This window comes from Orycteropus afer, unplaced genomic scaffold (assembly GCF_000298275.1).
Source record: "Orycteropus afer afer isolate SDZICR_OR568_19922 unplaced genomic scaffold, OryAfe1.0 scaffold00235, whole genome shotgun sequence".
Taxonomy (NCBI): domain Eukaryota; kingdom Metazoa; phylum Chordata; class Mammalia; order Tubulidentata; family Orycteropodidae; genus Orycteropus; species Orycteropus afer.
This window is the reverse complement of record NW_006921822.1, coordinates 268,457-279,791: the sequence shown is the minus strand read 5'-3', so window position 1 is coordinate 279,791 and position 11,335 is coordinate 268,457. Positions and strand designations below refer to the sequence as shown.

At 36.5% G+C, this 11,335-nt stretch overlaps 1 protein-coding gene across 1 annotated transcript in view; it reads left to right on the top strand.

Moving 5' to 3' along the window:
• BTC (betacellulin) overlaps positions 1 to 9,758 on the top strand; it is an 84,346-nt gene extending 74,588 nt beyond the window's left edge. The window contains exons 4-5 of the mRNA XM_007949052.1: positions 7,344 to 7,490; positions 9,650 to 9,758. Coding sequence (XP_007947243.1) covers positions 7,344 to 7,490; positions 9,650 to 9,758 — 256 coding nt within the window. The remainder of the gene's footprint in view (positions 1 to 7,343; positions 7,491 to 9,649) is intronic.
• The last annotated feature ends 1,577 nt before the right edge of the window (positions 9,759 to 11,335 follow it).

Sequence of the window (11,335 nt, the reverse complement as noted above, 5' to 3'; positions counted from 1 at the left end):
ACTCAGCTGCTTGTGGTAGATCCCACCATGGAGTTGATTGCCAGTCTCATCATGGGGAATAACTACCACCAGCTGCCCAGCCACTCAACCAGGCCCAGACAAGTTGACACACAAACATAACTACCAAAGATACATAGGTAGATAGGCTAAATGTTCATGTATGATTGGGAAAAATGGAATATGCCCATGACTATATATAAGCCAGAGATTGTATGATAGAATTTTGCAACACCAATGACTTATTCATTGCAAATACCATTTTTTTCAACAACATAATGGTGGCTATAAACATGGACCTCACTAAATGTAATACAGAGGAATCAGATTGACTACATCTGTGAAAAGTGAAGATAGAGATGCTCAATATTATCAGTCAAAATAAGGCCAGGAGTTGACTGTGGAACAGATTATCAATTGCACATATGCAAGTTTAAGTTAAAGCTGAAGAAAAATTTTAAAAAGTCCAAGAGAGGAAAAACATGACCTTAGTTACATCTCACCTGAATTTAGAGATCATCTGAAGAATGGATTTGATGCACTGAAAACCAATGATCAAAAACCAGATAAGATGTGGGATGATATCAAGAACATCATACATGAAGAAAGCATATGGCCAATAAAAAGACAGGAAAAGAAGAAAACACCAAAATGGATGTCAAAAGAGACTCTAGGACTTGCTCTTGAACAGAGAATAGCTAAAGTGAATGGAAGAAATGATAAGATAAAAGAGCTGACCAGAAGAATCCAAAGGGCAGCTTGAGAAGACAAAGCAAAACATTATAAAGAAATGTGCAAAGATCTAAAGTTAGAAAATCAAAGGGGAACAACATGCTTGGCATTTCTCAAGCTGAAAGAACTGAAGAAAAAATTCAATCCTCAAATTGCAATATTGAAATATGCTATGGCAAAATATTAAATGAGGCAGGAAGCATCAAAAGAAGATGGAAGGAATACACAGAGTCATTGTACCAAAAAGAATTATCAATATTCAGCTATTTCATGAGGTAGCATATGATCAGGAACCAATGGTAATGAAAGAATAGGTCCAAGCTGCACTAAAGAAATGGGCAAAAACAAGGCCCCAGAAATTGACAAAATACCCATTGAGGTGTTTCAACAATCTGATGCAGCACTGGAGGTACTTACTTTTCTATGCCAACAAATTTGGAAGACAGCTACCTGGCCAACTAACTGGAGGAGATCCATATCTGTCCCCATTCCATAGAAAGGTGATATAAGAGAATGTGGAAATTATAGAACAATAGCATTAATATCACATGCAATTAAAATCTTGCTGAAGATAATTCAAAAACGGTTGCAGCAGTGTATTGACAGGGAACTTCCACAAATGCAAGCTGGATTCAGAAGAGGATCTGGAATGAGGTATATCATTGCTGATATCAGATGGATCTTGGCTGAAAGCAACGAATACTAGAATGATGTTTACCTATGTTTTATTGACTGTGCAAAGGCATTTGACTGTGTCGATCATAACAAATTATGGATAATCTTGCAAAGAATGGGAATTCCAGGACACTTAATTGTGCTCATGAGGAACCTGTATATAGACTAGGAGACTGTTGTTCAAACCGAACAAGGGGATAGTGCATGGTTTAAAATCAGGAAGGCAATATGTTAGGGTTGCATCCTTTCACCATACTTATTTAATCTGTATGCTGAGCAAGTAATCCAAGAAGCTCGGCTATGTAAAGAAGAGTGTGGCATTCGAATTGGAGGAAGACTCATTAACAAACTGTGATATGCAGATGACACAACCTTGCTTGCTGAAAGCAAAGATGACTTGAAAGACTTACTGATGAAGATTAAAGACTACAGTCTGCAGTATGGATTCCACCATAACACAAAGAAAATGAAAATCCTCATAAATGGATCAATAAGCAGCAGCATGATAAATGGAGAAAATATTGATGTTGTCAAAGATTTCATATTACTTGGTTCCACAGTGAACACCAATGGAATCAGCAGTCAAGAAATCAAATGTTGTACTGCACTGGGTGAATCTGCTGCAAAATACCTCATTAAAGTGTTAAGAAGCAAAGATGTCACTTTGAAGACAAAGGTTCCCCTAACCCAAGCCATGGTATTTTCAATAGCTTCATCTACATGTGAAAGTTGGACAATGTATAAGGAAGACTGCAGAAGAGTTGCTGCCTTTGAATGTTGGTGTTAGCAAAGAATACTGAAAATAACATGGACTGCCAGAAGAAGGAACACATTTGTTATGGAAGAAGTACAGCCAGAATACTCCTTGGAAGTGAGAATAGCCAGGCTTTGTCTCACCTACATTTGTCATGTGACCAGAAGGGACCATTCCCTGGAGGAGGATATCATGCTTGGTAAAGTGGAGGGTCAGCATAAAAAGGAAGATACTCAATGAGATGGATTGACACAGTGGCTGCAATGATGGGCTCAAGTATAGCATGGATTGTAAAGATAGTGCTGACTGGGAAGTGTTTTGTTCTGTTGTACATAGGGTCACTGTGAGTTGCTGTCACTCAACCACTTAACAACAACAACATATATAAGTTGATATATCCTTATATACACCTTTGGCAGTTGATATTTCTATATACTCATTTGTATGTGCTATAAGAATGTCCATAGATATAATAGAGCTGACAGTGGGCAAAGTTCTTACCCATAACCAAACACCTACAGGAGTGAGTCACTGGTCTCATAGACTCGGGACCATGGTCACAGGGGACATTGAGCTCACTTGGCATAACACACTACACAAAAACCTTGTTCTATATCCTAGTCTGTCGAGTAGCGACTGGGGTCTTAAAAGCTTGCAAGTGACCATGTAAGATACAACAATTGGTCTCTTGCTGTCCAAAGCAAAGAAACAATGAAGGAAATCAAACACATATGGAAACAATTAGTTCAAGGGACTAGTGGACCATGCAAACCTCAGCCTACATGACCATGAGCCCAGAAGAACTAAATGGTACCCAGCTACCAGTGTCAACCACTCAGAAAGGGATTAGCATAGGAGATCCTAGATAGAGTGGGAGAAAAATATTAAGCAAAATTCGAAATCATATAAAAGACCATACTTACTGGTGTGATAGAGACTGGCGAAATCCCAAGACTATTGCCCTGAGTCACCCTTTGGGCCTGGAATTGAACTCACTCCTGTGGCTTCCAGCAAACAATAGACAGGACTATAATGAAAACAGATACAGGTACTGCTTAGAACAATCAATCCATGAAGTTCAGAAGGGCAGCATAATATTGCGGAATATTATGCAGCCTAGGTCTGACCATTTGATTTCTTGGTGTAGCATGACTTCAGGCAAAATTATCTTACCATTGGGGAAGATATGCCATCTGGGGAAGCCAGAAATATCTCTTTTTGTTTTGGATCACAGGAGTTTGTAGACCTCTGCTTTTACATGAAAACCAAAATGTGTCTCAAATACTCAAATCCCTTATTGTTCATTGTTTTCTTGGAAATGGGGATACTTTGTTTTGACATATAAATTTCATTCATTTATTTAGCACCGCTCATTTAAGCAATATTGAAAGGTCATTAAGAGCATGAATTTGGGACCTAGATTGCCTTACATTTGAATCCCAACCCCACTCAGTATAGAGATACTTCAGTTTCTTCCTCTGTAATATGAGGTTAATAATAGCACCTACCTTAAGGATTGTTATAAGGATAAATTGAGTTAGTACTTATAAAGCCCTTAGAACTGTGTCTGGTGAGTATTTCAAAGCAGTAATCCCAAACTCCAGTTCTGCAGAGCCTTCAAGGATCATTGGCATCTTAAAAAATATATTTTTAACTAAAAAAAAAAAAAAAAATTAAAATATTTAATGTTGTACAATGTTTGTTAAATAAAAATCCATTCATTATTTTATTCTGTGATAAACAAACACTGTCTTTTCCTCTGCTGTGTAACAGGCATGCATACTTATTTGGTCTAGAAGTTATAAGACACTAACTGAAAATGACAATAAGCTGATACATTATTAGCTTGATGAGGGTGAAATAACAGGAAAGCCTTGATAACAAGCTATGCCAACATTTGACCTTTTAGCATGGCTTCATTGAGTTATAACTTACAGGAAATACTACTGAGAATTTCAATATAATCTTTGGTTGAACCACTAACCCCAGAGCTGATAATTAGAAAAAAAAAAAAAATTCTAAAACAGCAGCAAGTAATAGCTGTACATTTTGTGGGTAAAGTTATTGTTTAAAAATGCCATCTTTAGTAAATTTGCCAGAGAAACATTTAAGCTAATTGGGAGAGACTACATTTATAGGATTCTAATTGTGACCTTAAAAAATTTCCTTTCCTTAAAAAATGTGTTACTTTGAAGACAAAGGTTCCCCTAACCCAAGCCAGGGTATTTTTAATAGCCTCATCTGCATGTGAGAGCTGGACAATGTACAAGAAAGACTGAAGAAGAGTTGCTGCCTTCGAATGACAGTGTTAGCAAAAAATACCGAAAACAGCAGGGACTGCCAGAAGAAGGAACAAATTGGTCTGGAAGAAGTGCAGCCAGAATACTCCTTGGAAATAAAAATGGCCATATTTTGTCTCACCTACATGGTCATGTGGTCATGAAATAAAAGATGATTTCCCCCCAATTCCAGTCCTACACACAACAGATTTTTGATATTTCAAGATATGTCTAAGCTATGTTCCTGTTGTTTTGACTTTGGAATGAACATATCTAATTATGTTGCAGGAAGCAGTTTTCTTTCAGATATTCTGGGGTCCTTTTACCAAAGATGGATGGCATTAAGAATCTTTTCTCTTTGGCTTGCATTGAGTTTCACCATTTAATTAATGATTGGTTTGGTGAGGTTTTTGTTTGGTGGCCTTGTTTGTTAAGTATATTTGTTGTTGTTTTTGGTTTGCTTCTTAAAGTATTATATTAGCTACACTATTAACATTAAGGAATCTCTGTACTAGAGGAAATACACGCTTTGTGGGAATTAACTGCCTTGGCTCTTGTCAAACACAACTATAGAAAGGCCTGCGAGTAGATCATTTCTTGAAGAAAATTGGGGAGACAGAAAAATCTTTTCAAGAAGGAGAATTTCATCTTTGATATATGCCTAGTACCCTTGGTGTTTTTAATACATCTGGGGAGAATAAGGGAGAATGTTACAACATACAATTTTGCTTATAAACAGTTCTCAGATACAATTTTTATGTACCTTTTTAGCTTCTGACACAGGTCAGAGAATATTTTGGATGATCCCCGAATCACAATGACTATATAGCACTGAGTGTCCCTCAGACAAGTTCCAGTTTGGCCAATGAATTCATAACTACAACCTCAGGAACTTGGCAGATCTGCTGAGTTCAGGAGAATCCTAAGATAATAAGAAAATTGAAGGATAAAGCAATTATAGCCCCACTGTGTTCACACAATGCCTGGAAAACATTTGTTTTTTGAGCACTCCACTTTATAATGGCCAGTGAGATATGGAAGCTGTTTAGAGGAGAGTAGATGGAATGTGTGCTGAGCAAATAATCTGAGAATTTTGACTATATGAAGAACTTGGTATAAAGATTGGAGGAAGACTCATTAACAGCGTGTAATATGCATTTGACACAACCTTGCTTGCTGAAGGTGAAGAAGACTTAAAGCACTTACTGATAAAGATCAAAGACTACAACCTTTAGTATGGATAACATCTCACCATACAGAAAACAAAAATCCTCACAACTGGACCAACAAGCAGCATTATGATAAAATGAGAAAAGACTGAAGTTGTCAAGGAGTTCATTTTGCTTGGCTCCACAATCAACACCCATGGAAGTAGTAGTGAAAAAAATCAAATGAAGTATTGTATTGGGCAAATATGCTGCAAATGACTTCTTTAAAGTGTTCAAAAGTAATGCCATCACTTTGAAGACTAATGGCCAAATTATGATATTTTCAATCACCTCAAATGCATTCAAAAGCTGGATAATGAATAAGGAAGACTGTGGTGATTATGTTTGTGTGTCAACTTGGCTAGGCACGGCACTAGGCAACCAGAACAAGGACTGTGAAAGTATTGATGCCTTTGAAATATTGTGTTGGTGAAGAACATTGAATAAACCGTGAACTGCCAAAAGAACAAATCTGTCTTAGAAGAAGTACAGCTAGAATTCTACTTAAGTGAGGATGGCAAGAGTTCATTTCAAGTATTTTGGACATGTTATCAGGAGGGATCAGTCCATCAAGAAGGAAATTATCCTTGGTAAAGTAAAGAAAAGTGAAGAAAAGGAAAAGCTTCAAGAAGATGGATTGACACAGTGGCTGGAACAATGAGATCAAGCATAGTAATGATTGTGAGGTTGACATAGGCATGGGCAATATTATGTTTTGTTGTACGTAGTGTTGGTATGAGTTGGAACTGAATCGACAACATTTAACAACAACAAGACAGAATAATGAACAGATCTGATAATGTGGTCCTAGAATGTTAGGAAAAGAAACTGGAGGGACCAAGTTGCATTGCGTATTTTGGGGGCTGTAGTTTGGGGGTGGTGAATAGAAGAGCATTACCTAATCTGTAACTGACCCCCCAAGCAGAAGAACTAGAACTGTGGGTAGAAGTCACAGAGAAATTAATCCAGTAGGAATAACATTTATGGAGAACTTTCTATATGTTGAAAGCTCTCCATAAAAGAGCTGTGAGCAATGAGCTTTTACACACATCATCACGTCTGATCACATAAAACAGTAATATATTATAAGAGACCTCGGGCATACCAGAACTGATAGTATTGCCCTAGGATGTGATGGGCAGCTCTGGATATTTTTTATTTCCTTATAATGGAGGTATTTAAGCACTTGGGAATGCTGTGGAGAGAATTTTATCAGCACTTCCCTTTCAAACTCAGAATCTAAAATTTCAAAATAAACTTCAGTAAATTGTCATCATCCCTGTTTACTTAGGTTAGACATATTATCAATAATGTTTGTGCAATAATACATTTTCAGCAAAAAAAGTGAAAGTACTTGTGAATTGAGTGTTTTGGTTTTTCTTTTTCTTAAGGAATTGTATTCTTCTATTAATTCATAGGGAGCTCTGGTAGCATAGTGCCTAAGGCACTTGACTGCTAACCAGCCACTCCTCAGAAGGAAGATGGGGCAATCCACTTCCGTAGTGATACTGCCTCGGAAACCCAAGGAGGGGTCGCTATGAGTCGGGTCCTACTCGAAGGCATATAACAACAACAGCAACAACATTAATTCATAGTAGTGAATACAGTGTTAGTTCCTCATAAAAGAAATAATAGAGATTCGTAAATGCCTTGCTATTTTTTTTTACCCTGTTGCCCTCTTCTTGTTTTGTTTTTTAGCTGTGATGAAGGCTACACTGGAACAAGATGTGAGAGAGTTGATTTGTTTTACCTAAGGGGAGATAAAGGACAGATTTTGGTGATTTGTTTGATAGCGGTTATGGTCATTTTTATCATCCTAGTGGTTGGTGTCTGCACATGCTGTCAGTAAGTATTTTAAAACTTAATGTTAAATACATCTAAGAAAATGTATCTTTCTCATTGTTTCCTTTCCTTCCTTTTTCATTCTCTCTGCCTTCCTTCCTTTTCTCTTTTCCTTTTGCTTTGATTTACATAAACCAATTTTTTGTTTTGCCATCATATATTTGATGGATTTATTTATAATAAAATGTAATCTATGATCTTTATCATTTTACTCTACAGAATTATTATAATTTAAAACAAAATTTATATAGCTCTTCTAGTTTTTTTTTTTTTCTTTTTTTCAAAGTTTTGAAGTTAGTTATATTTTTGTGTGAGTTTGTGAGTAGACTAAATAAGACCAGGTAAAAAATCACTGTTTATTTTCTTAAACAGTACCATAACACAATAATTTTAAAAGATAAAAATAAATGAGCAAGACAATAAATACCATTTTGCTTGGCTACATTAAAATAATAATTTTTTTCTACAAAAGATGATTGTTCTATTTTTCCTGTCTTTTACTTTTTATTATATATATCACTGCTTTGGGAATCAAGAAACATTGCTTTTTCTCAGAGCATAAAGTAGCCTTTAATTAAGTTTCTTTTAGAAATATACTTTTTTTTTTTAATTGGACCAGAACTACCACTTAAGATGCTAAAAAGGCATTTTCCTAAAGTACTATCTTTTTTTTTTTTTTATGATTTAGGGTTTAATCTATTGAGAGAGATATTTAATAATTTTTTAAAATTCATTTTTTTGTTGCTATTAAGAATATACACAACAGAACATACACCAATTCAACTGTTTCTGCACATACAATTCAGTGACATTGATTACATTCTTTGTGTTCTGAAGCTATTCTCACCCTCCTTTTCTGAGTTGTTCTTCCCCCATTAACATAAACTCACTGGCCCTAAAATGCTATCTTTTTTTCAAAAGCTAGTCTAGCCTTCTAACCTTTTACCTTTACTTCCAGGCTATTGAACACACCAGAAGGTGTCTTTCTTCAGAATAATCTTGGGAGGAAGTTTCAAAGCAAGAGAAAAACCCCAGTGTAGCCAGTAGAGGTTATTGGTTTTGGTCTCAGTTCTGCCATTTACATATGTTTGAGCCTACGAAGAAATTTCCTATCATCTCTAAACTTCAATTTTATTTTCTGTAAAATAAGAAGAATAAACCAGATAATCTGTATCATTCCTTCCAGCTTCAACATTGAAAGATGTTGTTGATTTTACCTTTTTATGGTAGGATGGAGTTTTGTGATGCCAGATATGGGACAGAGAACATCAATTAATTAGGCAGAGATGGAAATGGCCTATTTTATTACATTAAATTTGAATTTTACTTTAATCAAGAAAACTGGGCTGCAGCCCAGAATGTCTAATACATTTCTTAACTGATGAGTCTAGCAGCTTAGTTAGTGTATCTAGAAGCCACAAGCACTCTCTTGGTGGTCCTGTATCTGTTGACAATTTTATACTGTTTATTTTTTATACAATAAATAATGCTTATAAATCTATTTTGTAAAATGACTTGTTCTGAAAAATTTCTTTTGCCATCCAAGCTCAGTGAACAATCAACTGCCATATTCTCTCTCTGTTATGTTGTTTTGGGGGACTGTCAAGTTGATTCTGACCAATATGACCAAATGTGACACAGTAGAGTTTTTTGAACTATAATTTTTATGTAAACAGATCACCAGTTCTCCCACAAAGCCACTTGGTGGATTTGAACTGCCAACCTTTCAGTTAGCAACTGAGCATTTAACCTTTACACTGCCAGAGCTCCTTTCTTTCTATGTAGATAATTATATTCTATCACATTGTAGCCTATTCCTCTCTTAAGTGATCCTTGACAAAGAGATTAAAAAAAAAAGTCCACTGCCGCTGAGTCGATTGTGACTCACAGAGACCCGAGAACAGAGTAGAACTGCTCCGTGAGGATTCCAAGGCTGCTTCATCTTTCCCCTGTAGGAGGGGCAGTGGGTTTGAACCACTGATCTTTTAGTTAGCAGCTGAGTGGCTTAACCATGGCACCACTAGAACTCCTACAGAAAGAGGCTAAAAGGAACCCAAAATACTTAAGAAAAATGAGACCTTATGCATTTTTAACTGTCTTGATGATTAATTTTGTGTTCCCATGAACTAACAGGCCCACACTAATTTCTAACTTTATATAAGCCCTCTTCGGAAACGTCGTAAAAGAAGGAAGAAGGAAGAAGAGATGGAAAGTCTGGGTAAAGATATAACTCCAATCAATGAAGATATTCAAGAGACTAATATCGCATAATGGTAAGTGTGATCAATTTAGCAGATGGGAAGCTATTCAAATGGAGTTTTCTTAGGGATATGGAATTTATTGCATGTTATAAATCACCGATTGGAATTTGATTATGTTTAAAAACATCTAAGAATAAATTTATAGTTTTTCACAGAATTTGAAGCCAAATAATTTCATATCTTTCTCCTACATGTTACCACAGAGATAAGAGCATGGAGAGAAGGCTTTTATATACTTTTTCTAATTTGCTGAGATCAATCTTCATTCTTATTTGCATGATTATGGTTGTTATTTTAAATTTTTCTTCATTTTTTTGGACACAAAGATGTATTTTCATGTGGACTTTTAAAATGGAAAGGAAATAACAATGTTGTTAGGTTCTGTTGAGTCAACTCTGACTCATAGTGACCCCATGAACAACAGAATGAAATACTGCCCGGTCCTGTGCCAGTCTCACAATATTTGCCACACCTGAGCCCATCATTGTAGCCACCATGCCAATCCATCTCATTGAGGGTCTTCCCCTTTTCTGTTGACCCTCCACTTGACCAAGCATGATATCCTTCTCCAAGGAATGGTCCTTTCTGACAACATTACGAAAGTATGTGAGGCGGAATCTGGCCATACTCATTCCAAGGAGTATTACAGCTGCACTTCCAGGACAGATTTGTTAGTTCTTCTGGCAGTCCATGATACTTTCAGTATTCTTTGCCAACACCACAACTCAAAAGCATCAACTCTTCAGTCTTCCTTGTTCATTGTTTAGCTCTCATGTGAATATAAGGTGATTGAAAATACCATGGCTTGGGTTAGGCACACTTAAGTCTTCAAGGAGACATCTTTGCTCTTCAGCAGTTTAAAGAGGTCTTGTGCAGCAGATTTGCCCAGTGCAATATGTAGTCTGATGTCTTGACTACTGCTTCCATTGGTTTTGATTGTGGAAACAAGAAATAAGAAATCCTTAACAACTTCAATCTTTTTTCCATTTATTGTGATGCTGCTTTTGGGTCCAGTTGTTTACTGGCCCACCACTCATCATCTGTCAGTTTGTCATACTATGGTTGCTTGTGTGTTGCTGTGATGCTGGAAATAACAATATTTTAATAACAACTAACATTCATTGAGGAACCTCTGGGTGGTGCAAAGGATTAAAGGGCCTGGCTGCTAACCAGAAGGTTGGAGGTTTGAGTCCACCCAGAATTACTTTGTAAGAAAGGCCTGATAATCTACTTCTGAAAATCAATTCTACTCTGACACATATTAGGTAGGCACAGTTCAGACTGTCCAGCAACTGTTTATTTTTATTTATTTATTTATAATATTTATTGAGTGTTTACCATATGTCAAGCACTGTTCTAAGTTCTTTAAATGCTATCAGTTAGGATCCCAGCAGGAATCACAAGTCCACTCAGATGATCAGAAAGATATGTTGGTGGAGGGACTGTGATGGCAGGGTTAAGGGAAGTCACAGGGAATTTGAAGCACCCTGAGACTAGCAGCAGCAGGAAATTATTACCTTTCTTATGGCTGGAGAGACAGAGGAGTTATTACCGTAGCCCACAGAGAAGAGCTCTGGAAGAAGATGC